At 39.4% G+C, this 19,464-nt stretch overlaps 1 protein-coding gene across 1 annotated transcript in view; it reads right to left on the bottom strand.

The window, feature by feature from the left end:
• mkln1 (muskelin 1, intracellular mediator containing kelch motifs) overlaps window positions 1-19,464 on the bottom strand; it is a 41,526-nt gene that overhangs the window by 6,911 nt on the left and 15,151 nt on the right. Inside the window, exons 9-12 of the mRNA XM_051689021.1 lie at window positions 16,143-16,255; window positions 13,819-14,031; window positions 12,683-12,904; window positions 11,384-11,513 (exon numbers count right to left, since the gene is read on the bottom strand). Of these exons, the coding sequence (XP_051544981.1) occupies window positions 11,384-11,513; window positions 12,683-12,904; window positions 13,819-14,031; window positions 16,143-16,255 (678 nt within the window). The remainder of the gene's footprint in view (window positions 1-11,383; window positions 11,514-12,682; window positions 12,905-13,818; window positions 14,032-16,142; window positions 16,256-19,464) is intronic.

The following is a 19,464-nucleotide window of genomic DNA, read 5'->3' as shown; positions in this document are numbered from 1 at the left end:
CATGAGAAATGTAATTTTGATTAAAAAAGAAAACTAAAGTTAATTGTACTATGTAAACCTACTGTAACTTTCAAAACGTAATCTATTACATCTAAGCTGCAAAAATGTTTTGTTTCCGAATTTTCTGATACATGTCAGATTAGCTAAAACATTCACACATGACTACCCACCTTTATACACCAGTAATGTCTATAAGTGTTCAATTTCAGCAATGTTTCTATCATTTCTATATATCAGTATTATATTGGCCACCCCACTGTCTTGAAATCGATATCAGCCATTTAAAAAACCATTTAGGTCGACATTAATTATAAGAGCTGACAACCAATTAATCAATAGGGGTGTAAATCGCCAGTCTCATCACGATACGATCTTATGTCGATTTTCTTAGCCGGCGATCCGATGTTTGCTGACGTACCGAAATGGGAAGAGAGTTGTAATTGATGCTGGTGTTTTCTTTTCCCTCGTCAGCGCTGTTCAGAATACCGCAGTTCTTTAGCCGTTTGACAAGGTTTAAAATAGAAAATTCTCCTGTACAATTCTAATGTGTTGCATGTGCCACAATATCGAAGGAAGCTCGATTTAATCACGTATGTGATCGGCTCTGCGCTACCCTGTAACCGGAGCTTGCAGCCCTGTTGACAGGTGCGCAGGGATAGAGCACAGTGAAACTTCTGGCTTTAATCACTCACACATACACACATCTATGTCCCACATGAGAAGCATATTTAGCACTTATAAAGTGAGATGAATATCATAAGGATGCTGCATCGCCTGACGGAAATGTGTATGGATGAGGCTGGCAGTACGGACGAGTCAAAATAAATGTGCATCTTAAAATGCTTACGCATTGCATCGATAACACAGCATTGCTGATTATTTGGTTAATGCCTCGATCAAGATCACCCACAATTTTAGGACGCTGTGTCAATTCAAAACTTTAAAAAGCTTGTCTCGAGACACTGCACTCTGTTCCGTCTAGCTGTCTTTCAACAGCTATAGGTTTGTTACCTGTTTGTTACCAGCTGTGTGTTACCTGTACAGCTGGATTTGCGCTTACTACCCCTTGCTGAGTGCCACTCACACAAACATGAAGGTGGTACTTCAAGCTTGAATGGATCATTTTTTAGAAAAATTCCTCATTATGGAATTTACATATGGTCAGGGTGCATGACTACTTGCGTACATTTTTTTACGCGTAGGAAAACGAACAAAATCATGCAATGCAGTCATAAAAATGGAATTAACTATAAAATGCGTATTGAATTGGACATATGGTATAACATTTATGCAAAAAATGCAAAAAAATCATTAAATTAAATAGTGATGTCGTGGTGTGATGATTAAACCACAAAAGTCTGTGATTTAATGAAATAAATATACAGTCTGCATGTGCTGCGCTCTTCAAAATTAATATGTGAAGCTTGCTGCTCATACACTGACAACGCATTGGTCCATTTTAAGGCTAATTAGTCTCTGATCATTAGCATCACGCGCACTCTGCAGGTGGCAGATTAAAGAGAGTTCTAAAAATTCATTTGATTAGACAGTTTTTTGATGAAATAATAAAAAAATAAACTTTAAAACACGGAATTCAGAAATAATAAAATGGAAAACACGGAATTTGGGAAAAATGTAAGCAGAATTTCGAAAAAATAAAAAGGATTTCATAGGGCCCATAACGTGTTATTTTATAGGTAATTAATCACACTGAAAAAATGCGTTATATCGACGGTCTTACTATCCATATGGATAAAAGCATGCATAAGACGCAGCGCTATTGCGATTTGAACTGCGATATGATGATAAAAAACTAGTAAGTGATTTATTTTATTTTTCTAACAAAATGTTATAATGTTTTGCCCATGTTCTTAGACATAGGCCACTCATGAGGGTTCACATGAGTCCTCTTTTTTTTGGGGGGGGGGGGGATTTTCTCCCCTTTTTCTCCCAATTTGGAATGTCCAATTCCCAATTTGCTCCAAGTCCTCGTGGTGGCGTAGACAAATCTCAGCTGCCTCCGCGTCTGAGACCATCAACCCGCAAATCTTATCACGTGGCTCGTTGAGCGCGTTACCACGGAAAACGCATAGTGCGAGTGGAGGCCCACGCCATCCACCGCGGCATCTACGCATGACTCACCACGCGCCCCACGAGAGCGAACCACATTATAGCGACCACGAGGAGGTTACCCCGTGTGACTACCCTCCCTAACAACCGGGCCAATTTGGTTGCTTAGGAGACCTGGCTGGAGTCACAACATTTGAGTCCTCTTAAAAAGAACAAATCTTTTATTACTTCAGCCACAAACAAACAAATAATTAAAACAGTGAAACAAAGAGGGGGGAAAAAAAACACTTCATCATATTCACATTGTACCTGTCCACTGTGTTTATGTTTTTGTCCACATCATTATTTTTTATATTTTTGTAATAAAATCTTAATTTAGCATTGTGACATTGCTATGCAATCCAGTTAAACCAAAGAGTTCTAAACCGACAAGCATTTATTTGCATAACTATAAACACTTATGTAAAACCTCCAAAATTAAGGATTGGACCACAGATTAAGTGTTCCATGCTCTGGCAGTTGAGATACAGGACCTAGTAATGCCAAAGTTGTGTGTTAGATTCCCAGACTGATAAAATACCTTGAATTCTCAAAGTGAAAGTCGCTTTGGATAAAAGCACCTACCAAATGCATAAATGTAAATTTAGACATCTTCTCTTTATGATACAGAGCACATAAATTGCTCCAGTTCTGGTTCCCACCAGCAAGAGTCCCAATAGAGAAGGATAATACAGAAACTTTTTATAATTTAGAAAGAGCAATTTTAAATATTAAGGTCTGGATGTGTGCATTCTGTTTAAGCTCACTGTTTCCTTTCTGGTAAATTGTGTTCTGTTCAGTCTTATTTTTGTCTCTTCAAGCTCTTGTTCTCTTTCTGTCATCCCAGTCCTTAGCACACACTCTCTCTCTCTCTCGCTCGCTCTCTCGCTCTCTCGCTCTCTCTCTCTCACGCGATAACAGAGAACACAGAGGTCTTTTTATACCCTCTCATTGCATCAAGTCGCCCATTGAGATTTTACACAATCTGTTTATGGGGACAGGAAGTGTGTCACTGGCCTGTGTCTGCACAATCTCTCTCTCATGCTTCAATGAACTCACACTCTTTCACCTTTTTACTCCCTCTGTTCGCTATGAAATAGCTGTTCGATATTGGATCGTTATATGAGTTTGGCACTAGAGCCTTGGGTTGCTGCAGTTTTGAGATTTTAGTTTTTTAAATGTTTTTAGTTTCTACTTTATACTCTTAATTTTAGTTTATTTTTAGTATTGTATGGCTTGCATGAACTGATATAATTAAAAAATGTTTAACACAGGGCTTTATGTGGGAGTGTGAAATGAAGACCTCTCTACTCGCCGCATTCTTCTCCATTACCATCAGAGGATGTTTTACAAAGTCTGCTTTGTCTTAATTCAAGATTTCTTGAGTTTGCATTTGTTTGCATGCATAGCTAGAGTGAGCGATCAATTGAGTGTGTTAAGTCCTTTAAGCTTGTCAGACTGTACAATATGAATGCATTAAGATTGCCATGTTGGCACACTGTGCAATATTATGTCAGACTGTACGATACACATCGTAGCCGACTGTGGTCCCAATCGTTCTGATCCGTGAATGTGAGCATTGCAGAATAGAAGCGAAACAACAAGATTTGCCCGGAGGAGCATTCCCCCTCCCCCCCAAAAGTCAGGGCATCATCATTGCACCAATACCACTACATCACGAGCATAACATATACAAAGATGGATTTTATCGGCCTAATGAAACATCCTGATCACAAATACAGAAAATTACAGATGTAGAGAATGAACACAAGTGGGGGAAGTAGCCTACAGTAATAATCAGCTGCCACAAGCAAAGATTTCTTGTGGAAATAAGAAGACTTGTGGCTAGAAAAATTACAAAGTTCCACGCTCACATAGGGAAAACAAAAAAGGTGGGCTATACTACGTCTTCTCTTTTAGATTAGTAACCTATAGACCACCCAGAATTTCTAAAATTCATGTATCCTAGGCTAATAATATATCACGCTTGGAAATTCTTGCAAATGCACAAACACAACAGATTTCTGTAACTGTATCAAATTGTATCTGCTGATTTGGATTGAAACTTCCCATAAATACTTTTTTTATGACATTGGAGTGGTGTGAATATTAACTAAAGTAGTTTACAGACGCTTAAAGTAAATTTATTAAAAGTAGTAATTAAAATAATGTTGTAAAGAAACATGTTAAGAAAATGCATTCTTTTTTTTTTTTTCATTTTGTAATACTCGGGGAATATTGCTGCAGTGTTACCCTTTTCTCCAAGTATTTTCTGCTTATTTATTTATTAAAACATTTAATATAAAATGGTGCAGACGCGGAGCAGGTTTTTTTTCCAAGGAGCCAACTCATCGGGATTTCTCTGAAAACAGTGAATTGGGGTGCGAGAGAGGAGCAGACCATGGCTGTCATAATAGCAGTCACACTACATGAATGCGATACTATATTTCTGACACAGCCAGAACTTTGTCGGAGGATTAAGATCATCGCAAAGGCTATTAATCGGCCATCGGTGAGAATGTCACACTAAACGATGTAAGATTTCCAATTTTGCCCTACGATGACAGAAATCCTTTAGGATTCCCAAAATTTGTCTCAGACGGCAGAATCATGGCCAAAATCGTACAATGTGCACCGGGGCTTTAGGTGAGCAAATCACCACAAGCGTGTGGGTGTGGAGTATTTTATAAGAACTCAGTCAGTTCTCTAGAATTCAATAAAAGTGTTCAGAGAACTTAACCAAATTGGTATTGTTTTCTGTTGATTTCATGCCATCAGAGGGCAGAAACTGTGCAGAGGACTTGTGTTCACACTTTTAACATCTGCAAAATATCTTACATTAACTTTTAATAGTCACAAGGATTAATACTGTTAGCACTTGGGGTTAGAAACAACCTAGCAGGAGGTCACGTGACGCCATGCAAGAAGCAGACGTGTGAGCGACGAGCTCTGCGCACTTTGCTAAATTTTTAATTATTTTCATGTTATAATCTGGTGAAATTTAGTTACACATTTGCTCTTTGAGGCAAAACAGCCTCAAAAAGTCAAAATCCTCGGGCTCTGGAGACATTAAAAGACACTTACATGTTCAGGATGAAAGCCCCGACAGGCCTACAGACCGGGGACACGATTTGGATGGCGCGGCGGGAGAGGTGATCCAGCGTCAGTTGTCCAACATGTCGGTGATGTTGACGAAGGTTCTTGCTGACTTGGAGGATCTCGCTGTAATATGTCGATCGATTACGGCGATGGAAATAAAATTCTCTGAGTTAGTTACAAGAGTGACTGATGTTGAGAGACGAATCATTTGTCTGGAATCTTTGGAGAGGGAATTAACCGCTAATCTGCCCGCGACCAAAGTTGATTTGGAACATCTCCTTGAAAAGCTTGAAGATCTTGAGAATAGAAGCCGCAGGAATAACTTTGAATTGTTGGAATTCCTGAGCATGAGGAGGGCAGAGATATGGTGAAATTCCTAGACGAGCTTTTCCCGAGTCTGCTCGACATAACAGGCCACAAGCTGGAAATCGAGCGAGCTCACAGAGTCCCAGCTCACAGATTGCTGAGGGAGATAGGCCCAGATCGATTCTGGGCAGATTTCTGAGATCATCCGATAAAGATCTTGTGTTGCGCCAGGCGAAGAGCAAAGGGAAGCTTTCTTGGAAGAACCATAATATTTTTTTGTTCCCGGACTTTGCGAGTTCGACAAGAGAGAAACGCGATCAGTTCAAGGAATGTAAGAAACTCTTACATCAGCGAAAGATCACTTTTGCTCTGATGTTTCTGGCCAAACTGAGAATAGAAACGAAGGACGGTCGCAAAGTCTTTACATGTCTTTTATTGAATCAATGGGTGAGTAAACCATTGGGTGTTTCTCATGTGAGTGGGTCGACTCGCTGTACTTACTCTGGCTTTTGAGGAAGCTGGGCGTCATTTTGGTTTCTTTTTGCTTTTTGCATTGGCTCCGCTGAGCAGCTGGAGTTTGTTTTTGAATAACATTTTTCCTTAAAGAAACTTTTGCATTGACGAAAGACTACTTTTGCATTGAAGTTCCCGACCAGTTTGAGAGTGGACAATATGGATGACCGCAAAATATCTACATGCTCACACAAAGGATGTCTTTTATAAAGTTGACGGATTGTGTAAGTCATGGTGTATACTTTTATGCGGCCGCCGAGTGAATTGACTCGACCATCCGGGGAACCGGGATGCCGGTTGTTTTTTTTTTTGTATTGGTTCTGCCTAGCGGCTGGAGCTTGTTCTATTGAATAACACACCTTTGGAACAGCTGGGGATTAATCTTTCGTTCTTCATGATTATGCCTTCTGCTGGCTGGAGTTTGTTTTGTTGAGTATTTTTACGGGACACTGGAATGATTACGTCATCTGCTGAACTCATAACAGCCAGCTCACTGAATATTCGTTTGTCTGTCTAAGGAATTTGAATGGTTTTATATCAGCTGGAATTTGTTTTGTGGAAGATCACACCTTTGAGAAAGTTCTGTGAATGAATCTACACGTTCTTTGTTTTCATTCTTCCTATTGGCTTTTACAAAGTATTTTCTGTTATGTAATTTTGCCTCACAAATTTGTGAGGCAAAATTGAGCAATCCGATGGCAAAGTTGTCGTGGGGGCTCGTAGGCGTTCATGGACCTTTTGAGTTTAGAGGGATTGTCGCCGGTTGGCGCTTTCATGCGCGGGGTTAATGCACACGTTTTTCTTTTTTCCTGTTTGTTTTGTTCGGGGGGAAGTTCGGGGTTTGATTGTTTCACTAATGGGGAATGTGGTCTGTATAATTTTGTTTTTGACAGACAATTAACTTTTTCTACAATATCAATATGTCAAATGTTAATATGAGTGTACTATCTCTCTCCACATGGAATGTAAATGGGTTGGGGCACCCCATAAAAAGAAGGAAGGTTATTACTTTTCTTAAATATAAGAAATACGATATTTTGTTTCTTCAAGAAACACATCTCTCCCCGCAGGAAGTTGAAAAATTTGGGAAGATATGGGGTGGACATTTTTTTTTAGTGCTGGCTCAAGTAAAAGCAAGGGAGTCATTATATTGATTAATAAACATCTACAATTCAAATGTCTCAAACAGACTAAAGATAAATTAGGGAGAGTCATTATTGTTTTAGCTGAAATTCAAGGGTAAAAGTTGATTTTGGCTAACATTTACGTACCTAATGCTGATGATCAGGGCTTTTTTATAGATCTTGAAGGGATGCTGCAAACCGCTGGCACCCCTCATGATATAATATTGGGAGGAGACTTTAATCTTTTGATGGACTCAGTCCTTGATCACAGTGAAGCAAAAGTGTGTAAACCCCCTAGAGCAACATTGAAGCTTCACAGGATGTGTAAAAATCTTGGTTTTATGGATATTTGGAGATTTTTGAACCCATCGGGTAGGGACTAAACATTTTTTTCATCAGTCCATAAGAATTATTCTAGAATAGATTTTTTTTGGATATCCAAATCCCTCATTTCATCTGTTGTTGATTGCTCAATTGGAAATATCTTAGTCTCAGATCATGCCCTGGTGAGTTTAGAGGTGTTGCCATATACAGAGAAAAAGAAATCATATAGTTTGCGCCTTAATGTGTCCCTTTTGCAAAATCCTGATTTCCAACAAATGTTAAAGACTGAAATCAATGTTTATATGGAGACCAACTGGTCCTCAGTATCCTCTGTGGGCGTGGCTTGGGAGGCACTTAAGGCGATTCTTAGGGGTTGGATCATACAGTATGCCTCATTCATCAAAAAATCCAAAGCACGAGAACTCGTGGAGTTGGAATAGAATATTAAAAGTGCAGAGGCAGAGCTGAAGCGCCGTATGTCAGCTGATGTCCTCAGAGAATTGACCCGATTGAAATATAGATATAATACTATTTTGTCACGGAAAGTGGAGTTTTGGTTATTCAGGTCAAGACAGTCATACTTTGAGTTGGGTGACAAAGCAGGGAAGCTTTTGGCTAGATATATAAAGCAGAGAGTCTCTTTCTATCATTCCCTCAGTGAAATCTGCTGGTGGTGAAATTTTTACCTCAGCCATTGATATTAATAATGCCTTTAAAGAGTTCTATCTTGATCTTTATAGTTCCACATCTTCGTCTACTGATGAAGATATTGGAAACTTTGTGGAACCATTAGATCTTCCTAAACTGACGATTGAGCAAAAAAACTCTCTTGATTCTGAGATAACCTTGGAGGAGCTTGACGAGGTAATTAAGTCCCTACCTACTGGCAAGGCTCCAGGGACAGATGGTTTTGCTGCAGAATTTTTTAGATCCTATGATACAGAACTGGCTCCACTTTTGTTAGAAGTTTATACTGAATCATTAAAGAATGGAAAGCTTCCTCCAACCATGACACAAGCCCAGATCAGTCTGATTCTTAAAAAGGACAAAGATCAAAGCGTGTAAAAGTTACCGTCCAATCTCCCTGATCCAACTAGATGTAAAAATATTGTCAAAAATTCTGGCTAACCAATTAAGTAAGGTTATGACATCTCTTATACATATAGATCAGGTGGGATTTATTCGGGCCGTAGCTCTTCTGATAACATCAGGCGTCTCATTAATATCATGTGGTCAGTAGCGAATGATCAGTCTCATTTACGCAGATGATATTTTATTATTAGTCTCTGAACCTACTAGATCTATGCCTTGCCTCCACAGAATTATTCATTCCTTTTCCAAGTTCTCAGGATACAAAGTCAATTGGTCTATATCTGAAGCTTTGGCTCTGACAGCCTACTGTCCAGTAACGGCTTTCCAGCCGGGCACCTTCCAGTGGCCCAAACAGGGCATTAAGTATTTGAGATTTTATTCCCAGCAAATGTATCTGATTTAGTTAGTGTTAATTTTGACCCTTTATATAAAAAGGTTTTCGTGTGATGTGGGCAGGTGGGCTTGATTACATTTATCGATGATTGGGAAGGTTAATGTTATTAAAATTAATTGTATTCCAAAATTTAACTACCTGCTACATTCTCTCCCTGTAGATGTCCCCCCTCTCTTATTTCAAGCAATTTGATAGCATAGCGAAGTCCTTCATTTGGAATGGTAAACGTCCCAGATTGCATTTTAATAAGTTACACAGGCCGACAGACAAAGGTGGGCTAGGCCTACCCAAGATTTTGTTTTATTATTATGCGTTTGGCCTCAGGCACTTGGCTCATTGGTCACTTCCACCTGAAAGAGACCCTCCCTGGTTTTCTATTGAACAGGAAGTCCTTGCCCCTATTTTGCCACTGCAAAGCCTTTCTATCAAAGTAACCGGAGAAGTTAAATCACACCCCGTTATTTCACATTTGCACGTGATTTGGACAAGAGTGGCCAGAGTATTTCATTCGGACATTTATTTAAATGTTGCCTCAAGCCTATGGCTGAACCCCAAATTATGTATCAACAAGTCCCCTTTCTGCTGGTCAGAGTGGATTGTGAGGGGGGTTACTACACTCGGCGACCTGTATGAGAGTGGAGTGTTGAGATCTTTTGAGAATTTGGTTCATTATTTTGGGATTCCCAGATCTCAGTTCTATAAGTATTTACAGCTGCGCCACATGCTCCGTACTGTTTTTGGGAGTAGCACACACCCCCCTAAAGCAGCAGGTGCTTTGGGAGAGGTGATTGCTGCTTTTGGAAAAGGTCATGAGGCATCAGTGTATTACTCCCTGCTAATTCAGAGTCTGGGGGATGGAGCCTTGACTTCTCTCAAGAGAGTATGGGAAAAAGATTTGAATTTGGTATTGGAGGATTCTGAAAAATGTCAAGTCTGTATCTAGAGATGCAAGGGTTCACCTTATGCAATTTAAGATTTTACATAGATTTTATTGGACGCCCTCTAGATTATATAGGCTTGGTCTTAAAGACACACCCACCTGCTGGCGATGCCAATCAGAAGTTAGAGACACTACCCATGTATTTTGGGGGTGTGTTAAAATCCAGGAGTTTTGGTTGAGGATTCAGAGTTATTTGTGTGATGTTTTGAACATTCAGGTTTTGCTTTGTCCCAGACTTTGTATTTTGGGTGATGGGGCGGTCATGAATTTAGGGGATAAATCACATTAAAAATTGGGTTCTGACCAGTCTCATGATCAGCAGACAAGTAATTTTAAGGGGTTGGAAGTCAAGTGGAGCACCCTCTTTTTCGGAGTGGTGTATGGAAATGGGGAGGGTAGCTGCATTTGAGGAAGAGCTAAGTAGAAGGCTGGGGTTTAGGGACTTATTTGTTAAAAAAATGGGGCAAATATTTAGCTTTTTTGGGGACTCTCTGGGAGGGGATGTGGAGAGTGTAGTTTAGTTTAATCATGTATGCTTATTATTTTATATAATATATATATAATTTTTTTTTTTTTTTAATTTTTTTTGTGTGTGTGTGTGTGTGTGTGTGTGTGTGTGTGTTATGTGGGACCACAGGGGTGTTCGTTAGGGGTCAGGGTGGGACTGTATTAGTGGGGTTTAAATGTAAAATGTTGATTCTTTATATACGTGTTGAGTTTTTCACTGTCATGTGCATATGAATAAATGAAAATGTTAATTACAAAAAAAAAAAGAAATCTAGCAATGCCTTAGCAACCAGCTAAAAAACACTTAGAACACCTTAACAACAGCATACCAACACCCTGGCAACAACCCACAACACCACTGACTGAATGATTGCGGCGAGTTTTGCACAGGAAGAAAATGTAAAGCAATCAGTTCTAATGCTACAAATTGCTAGTACACCAGCAAAGGTTTTTAAAATGCAAAACGTGTTTTATGCAGAGTCTTCACATGAGAACATCTACATAAATTTGCTGCTATTTTTTTTACCCATCATTATGACAATTCTCATGAGCAACGTTCACCACCACTACAAACTTGTACATCTGTAAACACCAGTGCTGGGAAGACAAATTATGTCAAACTGATTTAGCTTTTTGAATGGTAGGCTGCGGTAAATCACATGCTCGTCAAAGCTGTGTGTAACAAGCCACAGCAGTGACGTAATCCCCACCTGATTCCACTATTTCTAACTATGATGTCACATTCATGCCCAACATACATCTGCTGTCCTTTTAAGGAGTGTTTTCTCAGGGCATTGCTTTGTAGGAGTCAGTCACATGATGACCATCAAAAAAATATCACCATTATGTAATCAAGTAGTAAAAACATTTTTTGCTTCTTTAAATACAAAAATAAATTCAGAAAAACCAGATTGGTAACTTCCACATAGTTTATAAAATTATTTACACATTTACAGCTTGCTGATATCATCATACCCATGCCTGAGTCCTTCTTGGTGCCATCTGAGATGATCTCCACATGGTTGCCATCAACATCGTAACTGAAGAAATCATTCAAGTATGTTTTGGACCTCTGACCTCCAAAAACATACAGGCAGCGATTTCTCTGCATGAGCCGGAGAGAAGAAAAATAATCCAATCAAATTTACAGTCAAGCCCACCTACAAATTCTAATTTCTAACTAAGGCAATGTTATTGAAATGAAAGTACATCTGAAAAAATAAGAAGCGGTACAAATATCTCTCTTCTAATTAACTTCATTCTTCATCAGGAAATACAGTGGCATTAAAAAATCTGAGACCTCATTGAAAACCATTTAACCATTTAAACTTGGAAATATCAAAGTTTTAGGACATAAAAAAGGAACAGGTATGATTAAAAATTAATAAGAAATATTTAAGTTTGTGCTCTATTTCTAGGCTGCTAGTAAGAAAGTAAGAAAGGTCAAATATCCCTGATTCCATTGAAGCACATAAGATGCTCTTTGGAGTATCCTCAAATCATGCTGAGATAACATGGATCATCAGGTTTTGCACAAACTTGTGGGGTCCATGCCAGCTCGAATGCATGTTGTCTTTGAAGCCAAAGGGGGACATAATAAATACAACAAATTCCTGACATTCAACTTTGTATTCAGATTGCTATGCTGTTAACATGATTTGTAATTAAAAAAAATTTTTTTAATGAAATTAGTAAAACTTTCACCATTTTCACCAGTAGTACCAGACTTTTGGCCCCATGGTATGTTATGCACATTCACACCCAAAACGACAAGAATTAATATACAGTATTAAACTTTTCATGAGTAGGGTCTAAATTTGGCTGTTTGTTACATAAAACAAATATATTGTGTGCTTGAAAAGACTCTTTGAGTCACTTTTTGTTTGATGAATGACAACCGCTACTAATGTAAACAAACATTTCTGCACGCATCGGAGGAAGATCGCGTTTGATGTATTGACTGCGTATAAGAGCTGTAAACTTTATCATGGTACTTTGGTGACGAGTTAGATGTATATATATAAAATAAACTTATTTTGTGGTTTAAAAGACTGTATGAGTAACTGTTTGAGCTAATATAAATTACAGGCGCTTGACCAGTGCAGCCTGTGTCAGTGTGAAAGCTGATTTGAATCTGGTAGCTTGTAATGTAACTGGCTGTTGCAGTTAACTGCAACAACAATAAACACAAATAACTAGACATGTGAGATGTGTAAAATATCTGAGCTGCAAATGGAACTGTGTTCTTTTTGGGTCGTTACTATGGGGACAGACCGTGTGGAAGAGCATGCAGTGTCCAATTCGTGACTGGATGTCCTCCGGCCCGGCGTTACACGAGTCCTCTCTGAGCAGACTCCAGCTGCCAACTTGACAGCGATACGCGTAGAGCCCGCTGAACTGAGGTTCTGACGTCCTGCTGTCATCCACACTGCCGTTACAAGTCAGAATCCGTCCGCCAAAAGTGTATATCATGTGCTTCTCAGAGTCCATGCACATCTGAAAGAGAGGGAAAGACAGAAAAACTTTTACCCTGCCTAATACTGAACTCTGAAGGGATGTTTCACCCAAAAATGAACATTCTGACATAATTTGCTCACCCTTGTGTTGTTCCAAACTCGTGTGACTTACTTTCTTCTGTAGAACACAAAAGAAGAGATTAGGCGGAATGCTCAAGTCACCAATCACTTTCATTGAATGGAAAAAAGATGCAATGAAAGTGAATGGTGACAGAGACTAACATACTGCCAAACATTATCTTTAGTGTTCTACAGAAAAAAGAAAGCACAAAGGCCCCGATATACTTCCGGAGAAGTTCTTCTTCATTCTTCGTTCAGGGGTAAAAAGAAGTTCTAAACAGCCGAGCAACGGCATATTGTTTGCGAACATTTACACGCCCACCACACCACTGTGGGAGGCGTTTAGAAGTACATTTAAATATGAGGACGCTCAGTAAAACCTTCACCAATGTGACACTAAAAAATTTTATCAATGACTTTATGCCTCATTCTGTGAATAGAATTCACATAAGGTCATTAAAAGAAGTTGTTTTAACCACTCAATGATGATTTAAAGTAGTATACCTGCAGTAGAAAATGTTTAATTTGTCTTCTGAATTCATTTGATTCCTTTTGCAGACTAATTAAACAAAACAAAAAAAAATACATTACATGTTCTTGGAAAATGTCTCTAAGTGAACGATCGTACTGCCTCAAAGGTAGGTGGAGCTCTAGGTCACACCTACTGATGACGTGGACCAGTGGCAGTAGGAAGGTGTTTAGCAGCCGGTAAGAATTTTTCCTAAAAATTCACCCAGGAGAGCCGTTACGAACCACCAGTTTACAAAAGGGAGACTCCTGTTGGTTTGTATGTGCAAATCCTATGTACACCAATAAGAAGCATCAAGTATATACCTGGTGGTCAAACACAAGTTTGGGCCCCCCATCGGCAGACGTGTCCTCACTGAGCAGGGTCCACGTGTTGGCGTCAATGTCATAGCAGTAGAAGTCACTCTTCAGGGACTTGCTGTTTCTGACAGAGGAGTCCAGATAACGGCCCAGAGTGTAGATCTGCCTCCGTTGAGAGTCGATGCACATCTTGTGGCATGAGCGAGCACTGGGTCCATTCTAAAAGAAGCACAATGCTCAACAACCTCACCATCATTATAGTTTAATCTTCTGATGGCATACACACATAAACCGTCTGATGCATATTGCAATTAAGGTTCTCAAAATCGCTAAAAATCACACGCTCCTCTCTGGCTGGCTGGCTGGCTGGCTGGCTGGTTAGTAGCAACTAAACTAAATATCCACAACCACAAATGCATATTCTTTGAGTTTTTCGTGAGTTTTGTTGTGGGGAAAATATCTATACTTATTACTTTAGGACAGACATAAAATCGAGACTTGTGTGTCTGAAGAAAAAAAAATGGGTGTTTCCCAATCAGACTACACTGAGATTCCCTACATTAATTGGATAGTTGAGAAATGCCCATCCCAGTTTGAAAACGCCCACAGATTAGGAAATGCCCATTACTGTTCCGCAGAGACCTATACTTCATAAAATCTGACAAAGTCTACGCAAATTGTATTTCTTTGATGTGTGTCTATTATTGTGGGGTCATTGAATTAAAATGTACCCACCTCTTAAAGCTACACTATGTAACTTTTGGCTCTCTAGCGGTTGAAGCATAAAACTGCAGGTTACTAACTGAGGAACACTGCTTTGGAAATTACGTTGGGCTTTGCCTCCGCTCTTCTGCGCGGATGAATCTGATGGTTTGAGGAGTAACCATGGTTACGGGTGATCATCAGAGCGAATGTCAATAAGGACAACAAAACTCACACCCCTCCCCTCAAAAAATAAATAAATAACAAAAGGAAGAGAAAGACGGATATCTGAAAATATGCCTTATGAGCAGGTAAGTAGAATATATTCTGCTGTTGTTTTGATTACTGAAAACAGTTTTAAAATAAATAGCATTACAAAAGTTAGGCAACAATGACATCAGACAATGAATGCTAGTCGTATCAGATAAAATCAAATGGTGAAAACTATTATACATTAACAAGCAGGCAAATAGACCAAGGTATTAACAAGTTTAGAGGTTGGCATTGTTACCAGTATAAAAGTTACATTTTCCATTCTCCTTCCTTCCTCGAAAATGAAATTGAAAACACTGCAGTATCACAATCCATAATAAAATGCCCCATTAGAGTGGCTAATGTTATCTAACGAATTACCACGCTAAGAGCTTCCTGGCTCACTATCGTTCCAATAAAATATCTTACCTGCCCAGCAAGAAAAACCCTATTTCATGGTCGGTTTTAAATCCTTTAAGATCTCGGAGTTGTCGCCACCTCTGAAAATTATTACGGGTTCTGTCGTTTTTTCTATTTTGCTTCCAGACTCTTCTCGGTTTCTTTATTTTGAAAATTTGTGATTCCCCAGAGGGTTGCCTTTTTGAATGATCCATGGTCAGTGTCGCTCATTTGTTGTGGCTACAAACTTTCAGCTTCAAACTACTACCACAACTATCACTGCACATATACATGCGCTGTAGTAGCTGGATCTTATTTTTCTTTCATTTACGGACATGACGTAAACACGCACGGACAAATGACCAAGTATGCAATTTCCCACCAAATCCATCCTGATAGCTCTAAAATATTAATAATTATTATAGGATTACCGTAGTTAATCAGGGTAAGGCAAAAACATGGTTTCGAAGACATATTGTTGGTGTACTTGCTCATTAATGAAATTTTGTTCATTTCTAACAAAAAAATCTTACATAGTGTAGCTTTAAATGTCACATGAATAAATCAAACTGTGGTTATTCACTTGACTTGTCAGTCAGAAAGCCCCTTCATGTCTAAGTGAGCAGTTCTTGGTCAGAACAAACTGCATTGTGTACAAATGTGTGTGCCGATAGTCAAAAGTCTAGCTCTGCGAGACTACCGCCATGATATCCTCTGTCAGCATTACGGCCACCACTGCACATATCTGTCATTACAATCATCGCATTCTCATTCTCATCCATAAACTATTGCAACTATGAGTCAACAATTCCCATCTCAGTAATCTAGATGAAAGACTATGTCTATCAATGCACTTGCACACAAAGAGCGATGGAGAATGTGAAACTCAGTGACATGATGGAAAAAGTCTAGGGGATTTTTTTGTGCGAGCCATAATAGAAAAAAACCCCACTCTCGTCTTTCACTTTCACTTGTACCTCTTTCTCTGTGTCCCTGGAGATACAGGCCCATTGGTTCTCCTTCACACTGTAGGCCCAGAAGTCGGCCAAGTCCTGCGTTCCATCCCAGCCTCCAAACAGATACACGGTTTCTGCCAAACAAAAAGGCGAACACAAAGAGAAAGAAAGGGTGAGTGGGTGAGATACTGAATGCGAAACCGAAGGAAAAAGAAAAATAAGAGTATTATGGCATTTTCAAATTATAAAACATATTATCACTCTTCAAAAGCAGGTCAACAAAGCCACAGACTGTGTTGTAAGGTTGAGAAGCTGATGTCGCCATGGTGATAAGCAGAGACAGTTGTTTGAGCATTTGAGAGGCGCTCAGCTGTAGAAGGGGTTACTCGAGGTCATTTTGAGCACAGGGGGCTACGTGAGGGCTTGGAGATCAATTGTTCCTCTAACCCGCCAAAACAACAAGCTCACAGATTCACATACATTTTTAAACAGCCCTTAACTCACGACTATTGGGTAAAACACAGTGTTAGCTTGCATTCCACTACATGCAAGCCAGAACAGAATCGGAATCAGAATGAGCTTTATTGCCAAGTATGCTTACACATACAAGGAATTTGTCTTGGTGACAGGAGCTTCCAGTACATAACAATACAAAACAGCAACAAGACTTTTAAAAAATATTTAAAAATTGAATAAAAAATAAATTTTGAAAAGAAAATAAAGTATATATAGAATACACAATTATATATATATATATATATATATATATATATATATATATATATATATATATATATATATATATATACATACATACACACACACACACACACACACACACACACACACACAAACTCAGCAAAAAAAGAAACGTCCCTTTTTCAGGACACTGTATTTTAAAGAATTTAGTAAAAATCCAAATAACTTTACAGATCTTTATTGTAAAGGGTTTAAACAATGTTTTCCATGCTTGTTCAATGAACCATAAACAACTAATGAACATGCACCTGTGGAACGGTTGTTAAGACACTAACAGCTTACAGACGGTAGGCAATTAAGGTCACAGTTATAAAAACTTAGGACACTAAAAAGACCTTTGTACTGACTCTGAAAAACACCAAACGAAAGATGCCCAGGGTCCCTGCTCATCTGCATGAACGTGCCTTAGGCATGCTGCATGGAGGCATGAGGACCGCAGATGTGGCCAGCAATAAATTGCAATATCTGTGCTGTGAGACGCCTAAGACAGCACTACAGGGAGACAGGAAGGACAGCTGATCTTCCTCGCAGTGGCAGACCACGTGTAAAAAAAAAAACACCAGCACAGGATCGGTACATCCAAATATCACACCTGCAGGACAGGTACAGGATGGCAACAGCAACTGCCCGAGTTACACCAGGAATGCACAGTCCCTCCATCAGTGCTCAGACTGTCCGCAATAGGCCAAGAGAGGCTGGACTGAGGGCTTGTAGGCCTGTTGTAAGGCAGGTCCTTACCAGACATCACCGGCAACAACGTCGCCTATGGACACAAACCCACCTTCGCTGGACCAGACTGGAATGGCAAAAACTGCTCTTCACTGACGAGTTACAGTTTTGTCTCACCGGGGGTGATGGTCGGACTTGCGTTTATTGTTGAAGGAATGAGCGTTACACTGAGGCCTGTACTCTGGAGTGGGATCGATTTGGAGATGGAGGGTCCATCATGGTCTGGGGCAGTGTGTCACAGCATCATCGGACTGAGCTTGTTGTCACTGCAGGCAATCTCAATGCTGTGCATTACAGGGAAGACATCCTCCTCCCTCATGTGGTACCCTTTCTGCAGGCTCATGCTGACATGACCCTCCAGCATGACAGTGCCACCAGCCATACTGCTCGTTCTGTGCGTGACTTCCTGCAAGACAGGAATGTCAGTGTTCTGCCATGGCCAGCGAAGAGCCCGGATCTCAATCCCACTGAGCACGTCTGGGACCTGTTGGATCGAAGGGTGAGGGCTAGGGCCATTCCCCCCAGAAATGTCCGGGAACTTGCAAGTGCCTAGTAGGAAAAGTGGGGTAACATCTCACAGCAAGAACTGGCAAATCTGGTGCAGTCCATGAGGAGGAGATGCACTGCAGTACTTAATGCAGCTGGTGGCCACACCAGATACTGACTGTTACTTTTGATTTTGACCCCCCCTTTGTTCAGGGACACATTATTCAATTTCTGTTAGTCACATGTCTGTGAAACTTGTTCAGTTTATGTCTTAGTTGTTCAATCTTTTTATGTTCATACAAATATTTACACATGTTAAATTTTCTGAAAATAAAAGCAGTTGAAAGTGAGAGGACGTTTCTTTTTTTGCTGAGTTATATATATATATACATACACACACACACACGCACACACACACACACACACACACATATACATTAGGGGTGTAACAGTACATGTATTCGTCCCGAACCATCATGGTACTGACGTCACGGTTCGGTGCATGCAGTCAGACGAAGAATACATCTGAGTCAGTCACAGGCGATCCACTCCAATCCAGATACATGTATGTGTGTGTGTGTATATATATATATATAATACAACACACACACACACACACACACACACACACACACACACACACACACACACACACACACCCGGTCAAAAGTTTTGAAACACTTGACTGAAATGTTTCTCATGATCTTAAAAATCTTTTGATCTGAAGACGAAAGCTTAAATGTTTGAAATTAGTTTTGTAGACAAAAATATAATTGTGCCACCATATTAACTTATTTCATTATAAAACTAAAATGTAATTAAAAAAAATTTTTTTTAGAAATTGATGACTTGGACCAAATAATAAAGAAAAGCAGCCAATAAGTGCCCAACATAGATGTGAACTACTTCAATACTGTTTAAAAAGAATCCCAGGCTGATACCTCAAGAAGCTGGTTGAGAAAATGTCAAGAGTACATGTCTGCAAATTCTAGGCAAAGGGTGACTACTTTGAAGATGCTAAAATATAACACAGTTTTGATTTATTTTGGATTTTGTTTAGTCACAACATAATTCCCTTAGTTCCATTTATGTTATTCCATAGTTTTGATGACTTTACTATTATTCTAAAATGTGAAGAAAAAAATTATAATAAAGAATAAGTGTTTCAAAACTTTTGACCGGTAGTGTATATACACACACATACATACACACACACACACAGGTAGTGCAAATCTAAATACAAATCGGTTATATATATTGCACATTAATTATTGCTCAATGGGGCAGTTTTAACTGTTCATGAGAAGGATAGCCTGAGGGAAAAAACTGTTCCTGTGGCTGACGGTTCTGGTGCTCAGAGCTCTGAAGT

Source organism: Myxocyprinus asiaticus, chromosome 45 (assembly GCF_019703515.2).
Source record: "Myxocyprinus asiaticus isolate MX2 ecotype Aquarium Trade chromosome 45, UBuf_Myxa_2, whole genome shotgun sequence".
Classification (NCBI taxonomy): domain Eukaryota; kingdom Metazoa; phylum Chordata; class Actinopteri; order Cypriniformes; family Catostomidae; genus Myxocyprinus; species Myxocyprinus asiaticus.
This window is presented reverse-complemented; position numbering and strand designations above follow the sequence as displayed.